The sequence below is a fragment of the Mirounga angustirostris genome, unplaced genomic scaffold (assembly GCF_029215605.1).
Source record: "Mirounga angustirostris isolate CCGP_5_RB_7025 unplaced genomic scaffold, mMirAng1.0.hap1 SCAF_2, whole genome shotgun sequence".
Taxonomy (NCBI): domain Eukaryota; kingdom Metazoa; phylum Chordata; class Mammalia; order Carnivora; family Phocidae; genus Mirounga; species Mirounga angustirostris.
In genome coordinates, this window is record NW_026991710.1 from 152,275,347 (window position 1) to 152,296,837 (window position 21,491).

A 21,491-nucleotide genomic window follows, 5' to 3' on the forward strand; every position below is an offset into this window, starting at 1 on the left:
TTAAAAAACATAACTTACAAAATATGTGTTAATCAACTGCTTACGTTATTGGGAAGGCTTTCTGGTCAACAGTAGGCTATTAGTAGTTAAGTTTTTGAGGAGTTGAAAGTAATATATGGGTTTTGACTGCATGGGGGTTTGGTGCCTGTTATCCCCACATTGTTCAAGGGTCAACTATATATACCTTTCTCAAAGGAACCCATGTTTTGTATTAGATTACTGGAGAAATTGTTATCTGAAAAGTTTAAGAAACTGGTGTTTTAGAGAAAGTGAAAATAGAAAAGAGACAAGAATGAACTTTATTGGACACCTAATGCTCTGCTAAGCACTTTATGTTATTCTTTCATTTGATCTTTATCATAGTTGTATTTGATGATAGTATTTTTTTGTTTCAGCAGCCAGTTCAGAGGGATCAGTTTACCCACGGCTAGTAATTAGAAGAGCCAGTATAGTCAGACTCTAGATTCTTTTTTTTTTTTTTTTTACTGTACCACAGTTAATCCATCTCATTTTTTTTCAAGAGAGAGGTCTCTTTCTAATCTATTTAAAACATAGAAATACCTTTAGTGTGTTAAAGATCGAGAGAGAGAGAAAGTGTAGATTCTATGACTTTTTTCAATAAACTGTTTTAGAGCTTAATAATTACTGTAAAATGTTGTCATATATATCTTGTAAAGATGGACAGATTGGGAGAATTTTTAAAAATTAGGTGTTTTTTGCACTGATGATCATTATTTATTTCCTTACTCTCCTATTATTGGAGATAATGAGCTTCCTAAAAGCTAGGAAAAATTCTTATTCTAACACACTGCTACCTTACTGCATCTAATTTTTATATCAAGACATTGTAGATCATTGTTGGAATTATTAATATAATTATTAATACTTTAAAAATAGCTTCCCAAATATTGCTAACAAAACAGAATACAATGCTGGTCTTTCATAATAGATTTTCAAGGTGAGAAGTGTTTTTATTTATTTATTATTTTATTTTATTTTTTTATTATTATGTTATATTAATCACCATACATCACATCGTTAGTTTTTGATGTAGTGTTCCATGATTCGTTGTTTGCGTATAACACCCAGTGCTCCATGCAGTACGTGCCCTCTTTAATACCCATCACCAGGCTAACCCATCCTCCCACCCCCCTCCCCTCTAGAACCCTCACTTTGTTTTTCAGAGTCTATTGTCTCTCATGGTTCCTCTCCCCCTCAAATTTCCCCCCCTTCATTCTTCCCCTCCTGCTATCTTCTTCTTCTTCTTCTTTTTTTTTTTTTTTTAACATATAATGTATTATTTGTTTCAGAGGTACAGATCTGTGATTCAATGGTCTTGCACAATTCACAGCTGAAAAGTATTTTTAAAAATCAGATTTATAATTACGTTTAAAGTCAAGAACCTTTAGACCATCTGAGCATTCATTATGCATGTTAGATGACAGTTCTGTTCTATAACTAAAACTTTTTTTTTCATTTCTTTTCTCCATGAAGTAGGTGTATGATGGTGGGTATAAGTAATCATAAGGTTACCAGAAAATACTTCCTCTATTTTCTTCCAGGAGTTTTCTGTTAATATTACTGAAGACTTCATTGAGCATCTTTCAGAAGGGGCTTTGGCAATTGAAGTATATGGCCATAAGATGAACGATCCTCGGAAAAACCCAGCCCTGTGGGATTTGGGGATAATCCAAGCAAAAACACGTAGTCTTCGGGACAGGTGAATTTTAGATATCCTTCTGATTCCATTTATAATTTTAAAGAATTGCTAGAGAGTAATACTGCCATTTGTAAAGGTAGCCTTTCCTGAGCATTACCAGTATCCCAGGGATCGATGCAATTGTTTCCAGGGTATTTATAGCACATTTAAACTTCCTTACAGGAATGAACTTTGAAGAGTGATGGAAGAGATGTTAAATGTATAGTTAGTTAAGAATAAAGAGTGAATGAATTTTTGGAAAATAGTTGCTTATCATTCTGAATTCTAATTAATCAACTCTAGGGAGAATGGATCAATACATACTCTAGAATTCAGGTTTTACTTATTTTGTCTTTAGTGCAGAGTTCTTTTGAAATGCCATCAGTCATGAAAGGAGGCAAGCTTATTTGTACCACGATTTTAAAAAGAAGAGTTAAAAGGGAATGACTGAAAGAGTGTGTATTCATGCTTTCCATCTTATTTTTTTAAATTTTTTTATTGTTATGTTAATCACCATACATTACATCATTAGTTTTTGATGTAGTGTTCCATGATTCATTGTTTATGCATAACACCCAGTGCTCCATGCAGAATGTGCCCTCTTTAATACCCATCACCAGGCTAACCCATCCTCCCACCCCCCTCCCCATGCTTTCCATCTTATTATAGAAGAGAACCAGATTTTCTTTTTTCTTGTTTTGCATTTAGAATGTTTTAGCAAATCCTTAACTAGAATTGAGTTTTTTTCTTGATTCTGTTATTAATCCGAGCAAAGATTCTTCTCAAGTTACTAAATCAAGCATATATATCACTACCTTTATCTATGTAACGATAATCACTGTACTTGCTTCTGGACTTCTGATTACCATATTTAGATTTTTGAATAGCCACTTTGAAATAGATTTGTAATTATCATACCTTTTTGAATGAAATGAAGGAGCCATTTCTAGTTCTGATGTTAAATTTGTTTAATTTTGGTTTAATTATATTTGCTAGTATATATTTGTGTATTACTCACTGAACTACAGGTTATTCTACTGAATTATTCAGTTTGGAGGTCATTATCATTGCTAGTTTTCATGTGAAGGATCCTAAGCTGCCTGTATTGAAATAGAAATGTATGATTTTCCAAGAACTTCAACTATTTCCTAGATGGAGTGAAGTTACCAGAAAAGTAGAATTCTGGGTCCAAATCTTGGAACAGAACGAGAATGGTGAATACTGCCCTGTAGAAGTAATTTCTGCAAAGGATGTGCCAACAGGAGGAATCTTTCAACTCCGGCAGGTAAGAAAATTGTGAAAGTTATCATTCTGAATGTTAACATTAAATTCTTTGGCACTGTAAAGCTTAATATTGGATTCCTGTTAGCAGAAATGTTAGATTGGTGATAATGAAATCTAGACTGGCCAAGTCCATTCTTTGTATTTAAATTGTCTCCTATTTCATGTCTATTTTCTTTGATTTTAAAAAATATTGCTAATTATAATATTTTAAAACCAGCTTTTCTTAGATTTAAGTAAGCAAAAAGAGAAGCTTTAAAGAATGACTTAGAATTGGGGTGCCTGGGTGGCTCAGTCGTTGGGCGTCTGCCTTCGGCCCGGGTCATGGTCCCAGGGTCCTGGGATCGAGTCCCGCATCGGGCTCCCTGCTCCGCAGGAGGCCTGCTTCTCCCTCTCTCACTCTCCCTGCTTGTGTTCCCTCTCTGGCTGTGTCTCTCTCTGTCAAATAAATAAATAAAATCTTTAAAGAAAAAAAATGACTTAGAATTGAATTGCAGGAAACAATAGAAACATATGAAGCAGCATTAGAATATTTCCAAAGACAAGGAGAAGCAATGTGACATGGCAGAAAGAACAAGGACTTCACAGGCTAGTAACATGCTAGGGTTCAGTTCTGGTCTCCCACGGCCTAGCCCTAAATCTGTGAGCAAGTTTGGTAACCTCTCAGAACCTTTCCTTAGGTATAAAGTGGAGATGTGATAACAACAACTTTGTAGGACTAGTGTGAGGTTTAGAGATACTGTATATGAAGTACAGTGTTTGGTACTTGGGAGGTGAAAGGGTTCTTTTCCTCCTGACACCAACCAATACTCTTGATTCTCTGCAGCACCAACCGGTGTCCCACAGTGCAATTCGGTTTCAACCTAACCACCCGAAATTAGTGTCAGATGCTACAGGTTTAAGGGCTCAGACTTAAGCAAGCACAAGATTGCTCTCATTGCAGATGCCAGTTGCCAGTATCGGGTCCTTAGTTCTATCTAGCATGGCTGCAAAGTCGGGGGTTTGCCCAACTCTCCTCCCCTTTACTTTCTGTTTCCAGTCTTCTTAAATAAAGGTTGCAACTCAGGAATAACCTGGTGGGGGAGATGCATGGGACAAGGAGGGATAAGGAGGGATAAGGAGCGTCCATGTCCTCTCTGGGTGTGCCAGCCACCCTCCCACCACCTTGATTTGTCCCTCAACCAGGAAGCTCACTGAAACTCATTGTTTGGAGGCTTTTATGGATGTTCATTATGTAGGCATAACTGATGAAAGCTTTGGCCATGGGTGATTAACTCGATCTCTATCCCTTCTCTGCTCTGTACAGAGGTTTTGGGGTGGGGCTGACAGTTCCAAACTTCTAATCAAGGCTTGGTGGTTTTTTTTGGCTACCAGCCCCCTTCCTGAAGCTATCTGGGGGCCTACCAAGAATCACCAGACTTAAAGTTGTGTCATTAAAAGATGCACCTATAATCATTATCCCTCAGGAAGTTCTGAGAGTTTTAGGAGCTCCCTGCCAGGACCTGAGGACAAAGACCAAATATCTTTCTATGATACTACAGGAGGTATTAAATAAATGCAGCTGAGTAGATATGAACGCCTGCCAGAAATCAATACAGCAGAGAAATATGTGGGAATTGTCACTTTACCCCAGGCGGATTGTAATCTGTAAAATGTCTATGCTGCCAGCTAAAGAGAAAATATCTTAATAGAATTTACATAGAAGATTTGCAAATACTCTTTTTTGCTATACTTTACATTAATTCAACATTTAGTAGAATATCGTATCCCATGATAGCCAATGTTGAAATCATTCAAAGCAGAATATGGGAAAAGGTTAAAGGAAAAATAAAGTTTCCTTAAATACTTAAGTTTCTGAATGTTTTAGAAGAGGAAGGTGATAAGCATTTGTTCTCTGACCCCAGCAAATGAATTTTAGCAAATCCATTCATTAATGGGCAAAGAACTAAAAGGAAAAAGAAATTAGTTTAAACTATAGCATCAGATATATACATAAAATAGGATTCTTAAGGGTGTGAAGAACATCTTTTTCTGAACATCTGTTAAAGCTATATATATATATCTTCTTTGGGTGCTTCAGAAATTCGTTGCCTGGAAGGCAAGACCAGATAATTTTCTGTGGTTTAGTATAAATAGAATATATAAGTATTTGTCATATTCCTGACAGCCTTTACTAAAAGTGTTCAAAGATGAGTTGAGTTCATCAGGAAATGCTTTTTTGAAGGGTGTGGGTCTTGACCTGGATGCTGAAACAATAGTGCAAAGGCTTCTTTCATACATAAACAGAAAGAATAAAGATACAGTGGTTGGAATTAGGTAAGTCTGGGGAGAAAGTAACATGTAGGAAGACCTGGAGAGCAGTAACAGGGGAGGTTATGGAAGCATGGAGCCCGTTCATAGAGGGATTTGGACGGTAGGTTCATTTGAATTAAAATATTTCAAAAATTGAACCTACTTTTCTTGAACAGGAAAACGGCAGAGGAGAACTGATTAGGTTCGCCATATGAAATGGCCGGTTTTGTAGTTAAAAAATGCTCAAATATTAGCAGTTACAGGAAGTTCGATCTATGAGTTTAAGTATACTGTTTAAAGCTTTTCTGTGGGGCAGTAAGCTGTTCTGGATCTTTCCTTCCTTTTCTTCCCTGTGCCTGCCTTGAACCCTTCCCCCACAGTGCCTCTACTTCACCTTCCCAGTGTGGGCACAAACGGAGTATGTTACTTTCTGTTTCAGGCAAAGTAAACAAACAAAATGTAGCTAATTGAAATGACTAAACTATTTTAGACAATTAAAATGTTTTTTGAGGTACTCTTTCCACAGGATATCTGATGCATAGTCCTTGGAAAATATTAAATCAAAAGACATCTGTAACCCATCTCTTCAAATCTAGCCTTCTGATTAATCTTTGCCTAAATTGATTTCTCTGATAACTCAGAGCTCTTGGGAATTAAGATCTGATGGAAGAGGGGAAGAGTAACTGACTTGAAATTGTACATTCAGATTCCATTGTTCAAATTCTGTTTTACATCCCTGAAATTTATACACCGACTTTGAAGTCAGTAATTAGGGAATATGGGAATCTACTTCATTGTAAACATACAGGGTCACATAGTATTTATTATGAAAATGTGTGTAAGAAGGAACAACTTCTCTCTGTTCAATTCTTCATTTTGCAGCATGGTTTTAAATTATTTGGGATTAGAGCAGAGAAGCCAGGATAGTGGTCATTATTCTTATTTCTGACTTTGCTTATTTTAAAAAGTAGATCATACTGTATATATATTGGGTTTGGTAATCTCTTTTTTTAAAAGTCTGGTTACCAAACTCTTTCTTGAGAGAGAGAGAAAGAGAGAGAGAGGGAGAGCAGGGGGGAGGGGCAGAGGAAGAGGGGGAGAAAGAATCTTTTTTTAAAATTTTTTTTATTTGAGAGAGAGAGAATGAGAGACAGAGAGCATGAGAGGGAGGAGGGTCAGAGGGAGAAGCAGACTCCCCGCCGAGCAGGGAGCCCGATGCAGGACTCGATCCCGGGACTCTAGGATCATGACCTGAGCCGAAGGCAGTCGCTTAACCAACTGAGCCATCCAGGCGCCCGGGGAGAAAGAATCTTAAGCAGGCTCCACGCCCAGTGCAGAGCCCAACTCAGGACTCGATATCATGACCAAGAGATCATGACCTGAGGCGAAATCAAGAGTCAGATGCTTAACTGACTGAGCCATCCAGGTACCCCAACCATACTCTTTAACTTAATATATTACCTCTGTTTTTCTACAGCAGTATTTTAATGGCTATGTAATATTTTATTATATACACTACAGTTTGAACAATTGTTAATATTATACATTTATTTGTGTCTAGTTTTTTGTTATTCTTACCACTGCTTTAAGATTCCTTATACACATATATGATTATTTACTGAGAACAGATTCCTGGAAAGTTGAATTGCTGGGTCAAGGGATACTTATATATATATATACATTTTTTTTAAAGATTTTATTTATTTATTTCACAAGAGATAGACACCGCGAGAGAGGGAACACAAGCAGGGAGAGTGGGAGAGGGAGAAGCAGGCTACCCACTGAGCAGGGAGCCCGATGCGGGTCTCAATCCCAGGACCCCAGGATCATGACCCGAACTGACGGCAGATGCTTAACGACTGAGCCACCCAGGCGCCCCAGGATACTTATATTTTTAAGGCAAATTGCCTTGCAGAAAGCTTTACCATTTTATATTCCCACCAACAATGTATGTAATCGCCTGATTCATAAACTTTGGGCAGTATCAGAAATTGCCTTCTTAAAAGATAATCACTAGTTTAGTAAGTGAAAATAAAGGTGTATTGTGCTTATTTTAATTTGTATTGATTTGATTATAAGTGAGTTGAACAGTTTTTATTGTCCCTTGCTTTTTTGCATTTCCTTTGTTAGAATGTTTTCTCTTAATGTTTCTTTTTATTTAAAAAATATGCAAGCCATATATATTCCATGTCTTTCTACTTGCTGAAAAGGTAAATTATTTTTCCTGATCAGTTTTTCAATTTGTAGTTGACTACTTAACTTTTAAGACATGGTGAGACAATGTCTCCAAAGTTAAACGCTTTCTCAACATCAGCCTGTAGGGGTCTCTCTAAACCAAATTTTTAGAAATTAAACTGATTTTAAGAAAAATTGTCTGTGATACAGGGACAGTCCCGGCGAGTCCAAGTGGAAGTGAAGTCTGTGCAGGAATCTGGGACTTTACCACTGATGGAAGAATGTATATTGTCTGTTGGCATTGGATGTGTAAAAGTTAGAACGCTCAGATCCCCCAAGACTCATGAGACCTTTCATGTAAGTTTCTGTGCCGGTTATGTTCTTGTTGAAAGCCCCAGTGAGATAAGAGAGTCTTTTGGAACCTGCCAGAAAACTGCCTTCCATGAACAATTCTTTCAGGTTTTTTTCTTTCGTTTTTCTTTGATGTCTTTTTTTCTTTGTTCTTTTTTTTACTATATTGCATTTGCATGGAATCACTGTACCAGACTGTTGGTTTTGCTCTGGTACATGGCAAACTGAGGGTTAAGACATCACAGTCTTTAGAAATTCCTCAGTTGCTTACTAGTGATTAACATCCCCCACCACCCACCCGCTCTGCAGAAACCCCCTACTGGCTTGTAAAGACTGTTTGCCAGCAGGTGTTTGATTTCTCCTGGGGAGTGGGACTATATACCCAGCAGGGAGAGTATTGTACTGGTTCCTGAAAAGGTCAAATGAGTGTTCTTCACTTTCCTATGAGAAGCTTAAGGTTTGACTCCCAACTTCCTGAAAACTATAAAACCGAGAGTGGCGGCGAGCATAGGTGGGAGATGAAATATTATATTCATTTAGAAAATATCAAGTATGGGAAAAGATTCTGGTTGTTGAGTGTAGTCTGATTCTTGGAAAAATGATTGTTTTAGTTATGCATCATACATTTTTTCTTTTAGGAGGAAGAGGAGGACATGGACAGCTACCAGGTAAGGAAGCACCTGTTTGCATCATCAAATGAGTTTGATTCCAGTGCTGAATCACACATTCCTGAGTCTTGTCATACTGTTACTTAATAACTACACAATTAATTTTGAATCAAATGCTGCTTTTTCTCAAATTGAAACAGAGTTTCGTAGACTTCAGTGTAGGAAATCATTTGTGACTATTATCTTTTTCCAAACCTGGAGCTCCCTACAAATCCATTTCTCCAGATCCTTTTCCTTACACTCTTTCTCTCCTTGAGTGGAGTCACCCACCCTTTTCCCTGTAAGAGCTGTCTCATACTGAGCCTCAGTCAGGCCACACTGCTTATTTTCCATCTTCTAAACCATGTCACACAGGTTTGATTTTGCCTGCCTCCCCTCTTCCTAATCTCCTGCAAGATTTTGTTTATGTCTGTCAAGTTCTATCTTGTTAGTCTTGCTAGTCATTGTTTAGGACTGTCAGAGCTCTTTGGATCCTGATTATGTCATCCAGTGTAGTCACTCTCCTGGTTTTGCATCATTCTAATTTGATAAAAATGTCTGCCTTCCTATAAGTGACTGATAAAAATATTGGATCAGATAGGGTTAAATACAGAGTCCTATGGCACAACAATAGAGACTTCTTTTAAGCTGACATTATTCCATTAATCACTGTTCTTTGGATGTGATATTTGAGTCACTTATGATTTCATTCAAGTAGATTCATTGCACATTTCTCCATCTTGTCTACAAGAATGCCATGAGCTATTTGGTTAAGTGCCTTAGTGAAATCCAGATACACACTGTATGCTCAGCATTCCACTGATCTACCCAGTCTTGTTAACTTTATTATGAAAGGAAATGAGGCGAGATTGGTGTACAGTCGAGTGTTGACTGGTAGAGTTCTTAGTCTGATAAAGCCCCCCTCTCCTCTCCAAAAATCCCCCCACAAGAAACAAGGGAGAGAAGCATTTACATGTTGTTTGCAGAGACTAGTGAAACATTTGTTGAAGGCTGAAACACGAAATTTGAGGAATTCTTATGATGGTTCCCAGGAATATAGAATTGAAGATTATTGAGTAGTATTTGTGATTTTCTTTAAGTTTACTTATTTATTTATTTATTTATTTATTTATTTATTTATTCATTCATTCATTCATTCATTCATTCATTCATTCATTCATTCATTCATTTGTTTTTGGTAATATCTACATTCGGTGTGGGGCTCAAACTCACGACCCCGAGATCAAGAGATGCATGTTCTTCTGACAGCCAGGTGCCCAAGTATTTGTGATTTTTATCTAGCAGAGGGACATTGTAGATCTTAGTTACTTGGAGTTCTGCCCCTTGAACCAGTAGAAATAAAAACTGGTTCTAGATATCAGAGAATGCTCTTTCAGAAGCTGTCTTGTTCCAGAACAGCAGTGCTTTAATTTCTGGAACTTTCTGTTCTGAATAATGATTGGAGTCAACTAGTAGTGGTAATAAAGAGATTGATACATAATACTTCATATTTTTGAAGCCTTAGAGTAAGGTAGTTGGAGCATTGGTTTCAAATATCTTGTCTTCATGTTATATTTGCCATAATTTCCCTTGTTTTCTTTCAGGATCGGGATTTAGAGAGACTACGTAGAAAATGGCTAAATGCATTAACAAAACGTCAGGAGTACTTAGATCAACAACTGCAGAAGCTTGTCAGTAAACATGGTAGGAAAAGCAAGTTGAATATTTCCTTCCCCCCCAAATCTGTGCATAATTAATTTCCATTTGCAGCCATAAATTAGAAGTACATGAATACATCAATAATGGGGATGGCAAGAGCATAGGAATGTTACTTATTCGTGTCATATCCTTTCAGAGTAACATTTATTTAACTGTAATGATGTCTTTCTATAGGTCTCCCCCCATCCCCAACAAAGAGAGAAAATACTATGTAAACATTGTCCCTCAAAAATAAATTAAGGAGAGTGATAATGTTCTTGGTTTCTTATCCAAAAGTACTTGAATCCGCTAACTCTGGAAGAAATTATTCATGTGCTGGTCCATGTTGGCCTTCCATGAACCAAAGATGGCCTTTCTGTAAGAGTACACCAACCTCTTTAGCTTATAGTTCATCTTTTTTTTTAAAAATCACAATTAGGGAAGTAATAAGTTTTCTGTGAACCCTCATCAACCAGTACCTGAAATACAGGCAAATCCTATCGATACGCAGGACAAAAGTGTAAATCAAGTGAGAAATCTGTATTTGATCCTCATTCCTGATGCCCTAGATAAAACAGAGGATGATGCCGACCGTGAAGCTCAACTTCTAGAGATGAGGCTGACTCTGACCGAGGAGCGGAATGCAGTAATGGTCCCCTCCGCTGGCAGTGGTATTCCAGGGGCCCCAGCTGAATGGTATGAACGCTGCCACGTGTCTTCAGACATTCCAGATGCTCACTGAGCCTTCTGCCCTCTCTATGAATTTTGCCTCTGTTCCAATTAATGGAATACTCATCATAGCATAGGGGAAAAAAGTTTGAATTAGAGGAAGTGTTAAACTATTTTCATGAGTTGGAATAACTATGGCCTAAAACTGTGTTTTATTAAATAATATTGTTATTGGCCCAAGTAATTAAGAATTCTGAGAATCTAAATCAATATTTAATACCACTGCACTTAGCATTAAAAAAAAAGTTAATATGTTAATTACTTGGGTCATTCCCTTAAAAGACCATTCGGTCATAATAAAATTGCATCTCCAGGAGTTTTTGGTTTTGTGCTGGCTTAAATTGTACTGTCAGCAAATGTTCTGTGCCACTTTACAGAAATTAAAAATAGTAAATTAAGCCATATGGGGCCCTTAGGTATATAATTTTTTAAGAAAGTAACTTTAAACAAGGAAGCTTCAATTATAAACAGGTAGATATATCTTATAAGACTGAATTCAAGTATCAGAACATACAATAATTATACATGAAAGCACCAATGAAAAGAAGCAGCAGTTACAGGTAAGTCTTTGGGGCATCTCTGATGTGAAATTGTAACAAAAACACAATACCCACAGTTATTATTGGCTTGACCTGTAATACTTCTCAGTGTGGATTAACACTGTGTCTCGAAGTACATGCTGCTGAGAAAGTCTGCTTTATTTGAGATGCTATTTGTTCATTATGTTTTAGGACCCCAGTTCCTGGGATGGAAACACACATTCCTGTTATATTCCTTGACTTAAATGGTAAGTTAGGAGGTGCTTTCTGAAGGCTTACCTCTGACAAATTAGTGTCCGAGTAACACTTAGATTGTAACAAAGTTTGCAGTTAGGCAATTCCGTAAGCCTAAGGTTTTATGTTAACCTAAGGGTTAATGTATGCTGAGGGACACTGACACTTGACAAAGAATGAATTTTCTATAAGAATAATATTTTTGTCAGTAGTAGGTTATGTTTCATCCCGGCGCGTTCTCACATTTCATTCTGTAATCCGTAACTGCTGTGTGTGTGCTTTGTTCTCCTCATCGTGTTTGGATGTAGTAGCAGGTGTTTTCCTGCACTTCAAGTATTGTCTTCTTTAATTCTTAGGAAAATTTGATTTCTCTCTGGAAAGGACTAATAACTAATGATGCTAATGTAGCATGCTTTCATTTATCTGGTGTTTTCTTAGCATTACCTAATAAATTTCTCACTTTTTATCTGAGTTCTTATGCTCTTCATTCCTGCATTGCTTATTTATGAGAAACTGTCCATTTTTCTGAATTTTTTCTCCTTCATGTAAAATATTTTGGATGTGGCTACATTTTACATTTTCTCTGTCCAAGGAAGGAAAATAAAAATGAAAAGGTAGATTAAACAGCTAAAAACAAGATAAAAGTCAGCAGTTAAATTCCTAAAACATCTGCAGAAAAGCTGTATATTACAGTTAACTATCCTAAATAGGCAAGCTTGGATGTTCTCAGTGGTTTTCTTCCACCCAGCTGAAAGTGAGTTATAAAATCTGAGGTATTTAACATCTTGTACTACTTAGCTTATTTAGACATATGGAAAGTTATTATATGCACACAGAGTTAAGCAAATAATACTTAGCCACTTCTACTGTCTATCCATCCAAGAGGGTTTCACGGTTTTGCCACAGCTCTCTATCCTACCTTGTTGTTCTCTGGCGCCTTGGAGGCTGAGGCTTACTTAGGCCTATCCTTATGTTAGGTTCCTAGACAGGTGAGGTGCCGTGAGCATGCCTGTACACGTGTGTAGGGTAAGAGTGAAAAAGAATAAGCTTATAGAAGACCTGTTTGTACGGACATCCCAAGACATAATCAAGAACTTGTGCAGCCTGATGCCCATTCTTGATCCACACAAGCCCACATACTAGAGAGATACTTTTGATGCCTACTCACAAGCTTAAGATGGATAGGGGGTTGGGAGGACCAGACTTAGAACTAAATAACTAAAGGGCCAAGGGACAACCCTCCAAGTTTCTGGCTCATGTAGCCAATTGATCCTTTTGTTCAACTTAACTGTCAGTTAATTGGAATCACTCTCGCTTCTCATTTCTTCGGTGCACTAAAAGATAGGGAATTGGGGTTATAATCCTATCATTAACATTTATGGGCTGACCTTGAGTAACCTCTTGGGTATCTTGGCTTCATTTGCCTTCCATGTAAAATAAGGCAAAAAGGTAGGAGATTGGATAAGATAATTTCTTGAAAGTCTATCCATTTCTAAGAACTGTGAACTGTTTAATGGTCCTCTTCCATGTCATGTAAGATTTTAGAGGCAAAAGCAAATGAAATTTGAGGCAGGAGAATTTTAATACTAAGCACATTGAAATTTAGCTGGTAGGCGTTACCCTTTAAAATGATCTCTGATTTAATGGAACTTCTTCGCTCTTAGCTGATGATTTCAGCTCCCAAGATAATCTTGATGACCCAGAAGCTGGTGGATGGGATGCTACTCTCACCGGGGAAGAAGAGGATGAGTTCTTTGAACTGCAGATTGTAAGACAGCACGATGGAGAGGTAAACAAAACATAACTAGGGAAAATCAGATGAAAAGTAGTTCTTTAACCTCTCCATGTGTCTCCTGAAACATTCAGCAGTGTAATCATTTTAATGCTTACATTTCTCAAGAAATATAAATGAAACCTTTCATTATAACTTCCAGAAGAGCGAACCTCTTCCAGAAGGAGTGGGCAGTCAGATTACGTCCATTAACCATTTTACTTCCCCTCCTGGTAAAGGATCTCTGTTAGTATTCATAGTTCAGGTCAGCAGTGGTCCCTTTGGGGAAATGCTACTGAAGTACGTACAGGTAAAGTGACACAGTGTTTGGGATTTGCTTTGAAATTCTTTAGTAAAGGTTTTTTTTTTTTTTTTTTAAGATTTTATATATTTTTGACAGAGAGAGTATACAAGCAGGGGAAGCAGCAGGCAGAGGGAGAGGGAGAAGAAGGCTACACGCTCAGCAGGGAGCTGATGCGGGGCTTGATCCCAGGACCCCGGGATCATGACCTGAGCCGAAGGCAGACGCTTAACCATCTGAGCCACCTAGGCGCCCCTTTAGTAAAGGCTTTTTAAGAAGAGAAAGAAAGAATAGATGAAGGCAGTGTGGCAAAATCTTGATAATGTCTGAATCTAGGTGACAGGTGTACCGTGGGGGCTTACTTTCTAGTTTTGAGTATATTGGAAAAATGAGAAAGTAGTTTAAGCAAGGAAAGCTGATGGGATGCTTTGAAGGGTACATCATCCCTTGGTTGTATTCCTAAGATGCAAAGCTTTAATAGTAGGGGAAAAAGCCAACACACCCAACTGTGATACGTTCTGTACAACAGTGGGCCTGTCAGTGTCATGAGTGACAAAGAAGGGCTGGGGAACCATTCCAGGTTAAAGTAGACTAAAGGAGCATGACATCTAAATGCAGTTAGTGATCCTGGATCGGAACAGAAGATTGAAAGAATTGAATATGGATTATGTATTATAATAGTATTGCATCGATGTTAAATTTCCTGAATATAATTGCCCTATGGTTAAGTCAGGGGATGGTCTTGCTGTTAGCAGGTACTTGCTAAGGTATTTAGGCAGGTGGAGTTACAGGTCTTTTACTTACTCTAAAGTGGTTCAGCAAAAAATAATCTTGCGTGTGTACGAGTTGTGAGAAAGAGAATGGAAGAGTGGCAAAATATTAACAGCCGGTGATTCTAGATGGAAGATAACACAGGAGTTCCTTGTCCTGAATTCACATCTCTCCTTTATGTTTGAGCATTTTTCAAAAGAAAAACATTTTAGAAGGCCACCAGCCGGGCATGTTATCCTCTGTACTTCCCAGACTATAGTGATGGAGGCCACATCCTTACATCCTGGAGTCTCTCAGGCCAGTTAGAGTAGATCTTCAATGATGACCAGTATGTTCGACTCCAGCCAAGCCAGGATGTTTCCTTGTGCAGTTTTTTGTGTTCAGGAGGAGAAGGCAACGCGTGTTCTTTCTGTCTCTGCAGGTGAGAGCAGAAGCCTCTTGGGACTCTGCCGTGCACAGCTGTCCTCAGCTCAGTAAAGGCACCCCAGCGGATGCGCGCGTGTATCTGATCGTGCGGGTGACAGTGCAGCTCAGCCATCCGGCCGACATGCAGCTGGTGTTACGGAAACGAATTTGTGTCCATGTTCATGGCCGGCAGGTGAGGCATTAGTGAACTGACTGTTGAAGAACTGACTTTAATCACAGGTCCGACTTGAGGGCAGGGCCGGGAATGATTGCTCTGGCCTCCCGTCCACACAGCTCTGTGAAGCGTTGAGCTTTCCTCTTCAACTCGACTGCTACCGTCGTGTAACCATGCCTGCTGCGTTCCCGGCGCCTGCCGTCCTGACTTCCTCCTAGACAGTGTTCAGTTTTTATGATGAGTCTTTCTTGTTCCATAGTCACAAATGGGTGCCCCGGAGCCCCGTCAAAGCGAAGTTCTCTGTGTTTGTTTTTGACTTTTCGTTTGGGTTGCACGAGACGTGCCAGTTCTCTGCAGATTAGCCGTTGTTTGGACTCACTCTCCACTTCGCACTTCTTTCTCTCCCCTTCACACTTCTTTCTCTCCCTGCAGTCATCTCTGCTAATTCGTGGACTCTTACATTCGAAGAGGGTACTCTGTCGAGCTTTTGGGTAGCAAAACGAGTAAGAATTAGTCTGCATCTTGCAGCTGCCAGTGTCCTTTGGTACGTGTAGCTGAATAAACAGGAGACACCTCTGTTGGGATAGTGCTGGAAGGCAGGTGCTCCCAGAGTGCGGGAAGACTGCTGCAGGAGAAGCAATGGAGAACTCAGGGAGGGGTAGCATGCCGGCCGCTCCTTCACGGACGGGGGAGTCTGGCAGGTGACGGGGGAGGAAACGGGCTGTTCGGTGCAGAGGTAGTGAGGAAGGACAGGGCAGGGCAGGCTCGGACCTCCAGCGGCCAAGTGTGACCGGCAGTGTGACAGGGTGGGCCGCGGAGGCCGGGGCCCTGGCTGTCCACACAGTTGCAGCTGGATTATGAGGCACCTTGTGCCATATGACTGGGTTTAGTAGGAAGCTTCTAGAGAAGAACATAAACTATTTCTGCCGTTGGCTTTTCAAATACAGGATTTGGGAGGCTCATTCCAGGGATTCTTTGAACTGTCTGTGCTCACTTTTTTCGACGCCTTCTCAATACACTGACTAAAACCAGGACAGATGAAAAGAAATCTTTTCATTTAAAAGAGCACAGTCACGGTTGACAGAGTCCTAGATGTAATCTCCACCCCTAAAAATTAATCTTTAGTTCTAAATGTCACACTGATATCAATCTTTGAAATGAAGACTGTTCGTAATGCTGTTAAAATTGCAGCTCTTTAGCTTGGCAATCCAGCATCAATAAAATCCAGGTCATCGGGTTAGCCATAGACGTATATGGTGTGTCTTCCGTTCACTCTTTTCTCTGGCTCTCTTTTCTCGGAAGTCTTTAAGGGATTGAAAAAGACAAGTTGCTCTTGAGGAGCATTTTGAAGAGTTATTTGCCATTCCTGAGCTAGAGATTCTGCTTGCCAGGCGCTGAGACTGACCTGGTACAGCCACCAGCCCCACAGAATCCTTAACAGAAAGGGTGCATCATGGAGTCACCAAGCTTCTTCTGGTGGTTTTTTTTTTTCTTTTGGGTTCGTTTTTAAATTCTTTTCAGTTTTTTGTTATAACAACAAGAAGTTGCCACCTTTTTTCCCTTGGTTGAAATGATGTGATATAATCAAATTGATACTGAATGACATGATAGTATTTTAGGGCATGCCAGTTTCCCTCCCAATTTCAGATACTTCAATCCTAAAAATTGCTTCTTTATGGCAGAACAGGGACTTCCTTATGATGCTAATATATGCAGATCAGCTTCAATAGTTCCATACAGAAAGAAAAGGTAAGGTAACAACAGCTTCCACACCTCCCCACCCCACCCATTAAAACAAAACAAAACAAACCTTAGCTGTTCCCTGACAGATGTAATGGGCAGTGGCTCAGCATTGCACGGCTCAAGTCGAGGAGAGTGAAGGGCTGAAATCAGTGGTCTCTTTGCATTCTAAGAGCTACAGTCTTTTAAAAAAGTAAAGATCACTGAATAGGAAAGAAATTATTATTAAGTAGGTTTGTGAAAATATGTACTTCTAAGACCAAATGGCTTGATTTTTCTATTTTCTGTGGGGGTTTTCACAATATTTCCTGCTTCCCTTTTGCATGAGGGAAAAGGTTGGGTGTCGGTTTAAAATTCTCTCTTCTTATCTTTATTCACCAATTGTATTCTGCCCTCATCCCTGCTCTCTTCAACCTCTACAGGATGTTCAGTCTTAGCAGCATCTTCAAATGAGTCATCTATGCATTAATTCAACAGTTCAATTCTTAACTGTGCAAAGAGCACAGTCAGCATAAACAATGACCATGCACTCTTAAATCATTCTTCATAACGATCCTGCTTTGGTCAAGAATTTAATGCCTGAACTTGTCAATATTCATGCTGCAAGATGTCCATTGTACTGGAGGAAAAAAAGTATAAGAGTCACCAGTCCTCACTCACATCTTAGAAGGTCATTTTATTGTGTTGAAGTCAACAGTCTTATTTCTGTAGCCTTTAAGTAGAGCTGAACCAAGATGCCCGGTGTCAGTTTCCAGAGTTTTGGGTTTATATTCTTCATATATTGGGTATAGGACCTGTCACATGGCAGGAACCTAATAAATTGGTTTTGTGTGCTGAGACGAAGTTGAAGAGCCTGTATTTAGTGAATTGGATTTCAGCTTGCTTATATTGGAAATATGCTCTGTTTCTTTTTGGTTAGAATGAATGCAGTATTCTTTGTGCTATCTCTTTGTTAATGAAAACTCAGTTTTTGAGGTAGGAAACCATATCTTTCTGTTTTGTTTTTCTCTAGGGTTTTGCTCAGAGTCTCCTAAAAAAGATGTCACATCGAAGTTCTATTCCTGGCTGTGGAGTGACTTTTGAAATTGTCTCCAATATTCCAGAGGTGAAGGATCATATGAAGTTTGAGTTTACTAAAAATAAACATGTAAAAAGAGCTAACTCCCTGAAAGTCACCTCCCTAAAAAATATATAGTCAATGAAATTGTGTATTTGGGCAAATGCTATAGATTTGTAGAGGAAATTTCCTAATCTTAATGTGATTCATAGTGAAAAGTATTTGTGGCTTTTAAAAAGGTTCTGGTTTTAGTATTTTGTTAAAAAAGTTCCTTTTGAAAAGCAAATCAACGCTCCTGGAAGACAACACTCCTTTTTTACTCCTACTAGCCATAAGGTAACAATATTGTAACTCTCAAAGGGAGACAACATAGCACAAAATAGAGATTCAGGCTTTCATTTTGGAATCACACAGAAATCTTATTTTTGTCACCTCTTAGTGAGGTGAACTTGGTAAGTTACTTAGAGCCTAAATTTTTTCATTTATTAAATTGGGTTAGTGATAGCTTCTATACAGGGTTGTTTTTAAGGATTAAATGAGATGCAGGGCACCTGGGTGGCTCAGTCGTTGAGCATCTGCCTTCGGCTTGGGTCATGATCCCAGGGTCCTAGGATCGAGTCCCACATCGGGCTCGCTGCTCTGCGGGAAGCCTGCTTCTCCCTCTCCCACTCCCCCTGCTGTGTTCCTGCTCTCACTGTGTCTCTCTCTGTCAAATAAATAAATAAAATCTTAAAAAAAAAAGGGGGGGGCGCCTGGGTGGCTCAGTTGGTTAAGCGACTGCCTTTGGCTCAGGTCATGATCCTGGAGTCCCTGGATCGAGTCCTGCATCGGGCTCTCTGCTCGGCAGGGAGCCTGCTTCTCCCTCTGACCCTCCCCCCCCTCATGTGCTCTCTCTCTCATTCTCTCTGTCTCAAATAAATAAATAAATAAATAAAAATCTTTAATTAAAAAAAAAAGGATTAAATGAGATGCTGTATACAAGTCGTTGTGCACACACTAAAAAGTCAATTGTAATTGCCATTATAGTTCCTGTTGTTATTTTCTTCTCCTTATTTCTCTTTCTGAACTGAGAAAGTCATTGGAATCAAACACATGGAGTTTAAAATACCCCCTGACGGGTATTTTAAAGCATGAAGCTTGCTGCATGATACAGTTTATAAAATGCTTCCTAATATTTAATCCCAGATTTATTCACCTGGTCTGTGGCACAGCTGGTAATGAAGGCCTTCCTTACAGGGGTAGGGGAAGGGAGGGTTCTAAGAAAAGGACCATGGAAAAGAGAGAGAAGAGCAATTCCTTCTGTCATACTCACTCTCTGAAATCGAGGAGTGGTTGAGGAGATGCAGTTTGTACTTTGCACGAGTGGAGAAGCGGGGACATGTGCTGGGAGCGAACACTCCCTGCTAACCACGCCGTCCACATCTACATCATACTCTTCATTTTTGAGGGCTGGATGCTGTTGATTCTGTTGAGTGTTTGAGCAGTAGGTGGACAAATATATTTTAATACAGAGATCAGTTTTTGGAAGGCTGAACAGATTACACAGTACTTGGGCTTTGTTTTAGATTTCTTGTACTGCAAGAAATCTTGTACTGGATCTTCAAAGTGTTAGACTTCCACAGTACCTATTAGCTGTTTAACTATTTAATTTGGAGCCTGCTGAACATTTAAAAACTAAGTCTGTTGCAGACTAGCAGCAAAATCTTGGGTCTGTAGTAGATTACTCTTTGTCGACTCAGATGCTCAGCTAGAGACTTACTATTAATTCTCTGTGTCTGAATGTTTTATGTGTTCTGAATGTTTTCTGGCTGTTTCATATCTTAACTCTATAAATGGTTTGAATGCAGTTGAGAAACAGTGACCGCTGTAGTGAACTCCCTTCCATTTTTCCATTTCTCTCAACTTCCTTCCCCTCCTGTCTCATCCCTTCCTGATTTTAGATTCTTTATCCTCTTTAAAAGTGCTTTTATTCTCTGGGTGATATGATTTTCAAATGGAGGAAATGTTGAGGGGGGGGGATCAGCTGAGAGATAAGTGTATAGCCTCGTGTGATTTGGCTACCTCTTTAATTAGCCACACATCTAAGTCGGCAAGTGTTTTTTTCCCCCACATTATCAAATCTTGATGATAAAGAAAAAGGCACAGCGAGACTTAAAACTTATAATGAAAGGACTGCACTTAGTTTATTTTTTATTTAAAAACAAAATAAAAAGATTCCTTGAGGAGCTAGGTTTATCATGAAAAATCCTTAAAAAGTTCTTTGTGTTTCTTGTTACAATAGCCCTGAGAGCTTGGTGGCAGAAAGAACTGATGATAGGCCAGAGAGCAGGAGATAGTTCCCCTTTCTACCCCAAGACCCAGTCATTCCACCTTTGGGTGCTTACCCAAGAGAAGTGACTGTGTGTGTCCATAGAGATATGTATAAGAACACTCATAGCGACTTAATCCAGAGTAACCTAAAACTGCAAACAACCCAAACATCCATCAGTGGGTGGATAGATAAGGAGATTGTGGTATATCCATAGTGTGGAATATCACTTAGCTATACAAAGAAATGAAGTTCTTGAATGAATCTCAGAATCATTAGGAACTTAGGTTCCTTCTAAGTTCTAATCTTGCCTTTTTTGCCAATTATGTGGCCTTCCTCTTTCCTCATCTATAAAATGAGGATGATTGCTTCTTTTCAGGATTATTAAAAGGCTCAAATGAGTCACTGTAGGAAGTAGAGGTTTTGTGAACGTAAGCCACCTTCCGCATCCTTCCATATTTTATCTGTTCTAAAGCTCATTTAAATTTTTATTTAAAAATACTTTTGATGTTAGAATGTATCTTATATTTGATATCTTAAAATTAATTGGCAGAGTTTTTTCTTGTCTCCTTAGTGGTATATAAAATAATGTGTTTTTTTTTTCTTAAAGTTGATGGCATCTTAAGATGCAGTGGCATATGGCTATATATTTTGTAGTTTTTGACATTATTAGAACAAATTCACAAGTAAATAAAGTATCAGATTTTCTCTGAGAAGAGTAATTTGTTATGAGCTAAGCTAGCTTGACATGATTAAATGCACAAACAACGGCCCTCCCTGACTCACGAGCATCCCATTTATATGCATGGGCCACCCACGTCAGAGGGGCAGGGGTGGGCTCTGTGGGAAAGCACAGTGAGCCAGAATTTACCTAGATACTTTTCTTCTTGGGGGGTGCTACACTGCCTTTGGCCTCTGTAACTCCAGATTTGAGGATCGAGACCAGTTTTAGAAGCTGCCACATGTTGAATGTGTGGTCCGTGGTCGGCTGCTGAGTGAAAGCGTTGAAAGCCCTACTTTTCATTTTTACTCTCCTGTGTCTGCCTCATACTAGTATTGTTTGGACCCCAGCTTCTCATTTCTGTCTCTTGCCTCAGTGATGTATTTCTGAAGTATTGTAGTGGTGGTTATATTTCTAGCTGTTTCCACCAGATCCTTTCTAACCAGTAACGTTTTCGTTTGCAGTACGAATGTAGCAGAGGACCGTTTTATTGAGAATGTGCTGTGTTTCAGGGGCACTGTGTTCAACCTTGCAAGCTAATCTAACCATGATTTATAGCATGATTTCTGTGGGAAAATGCATTTTGAGTTCCAAAAG

The 21,491-nt window shown here is 39.0% G+C and overlaps 1 protein-coding gene across 2 annotated transcripts in view; it reads left to right on the plus strand.

Moving 5' to 3' along the window:
- The window catches only part of KIF13B (kinesin family member 13B), a 201,206-nt gene that overhangs the window by 128,042 nt on the left and 51,673 nt on the right, over positions 1-21,491 (plus strand). For both annotated transcript variants that reach the window (XM_064585325.1, XM_045880084.3), the window contains exons 23-32: positions 1,563-1,720; positions 2,852-2,984; positions 7,658-7,804; positions 8,437-8,466; positions 10,050-10,149; positions 10,713-10,839; positions 11,604-11,659; positions 13,310-13,434; positions 14,910-15,086; positions 17,821-17,913. In XM_064585325.1, the coding sequence (XP_064441395.1) occupies positions 1,563-1,720; positions 2,852-2,984; positions 7,658-7,804; positions 8,437-8,466; positions 10,050-10,149; positions 10,713-10,839; positions 11,604-11,659; positions 13,310-13,434; positions 14,910-15,086; positions 17,821-17,913 (1,146 nt within the window). The remainder of the gene's footprint in view (positions 1-1,562; positions 1,721-2,851; positions 2,985-7,657; positions 7,805-8,436; positions 8,467-10,049; positions 10,150-10,712; positions 10,840-11,603; positions 11,660-13,309; positions 13,435-14,909; positions 15,087-17,820; positions 17,914-21,491) is intronic.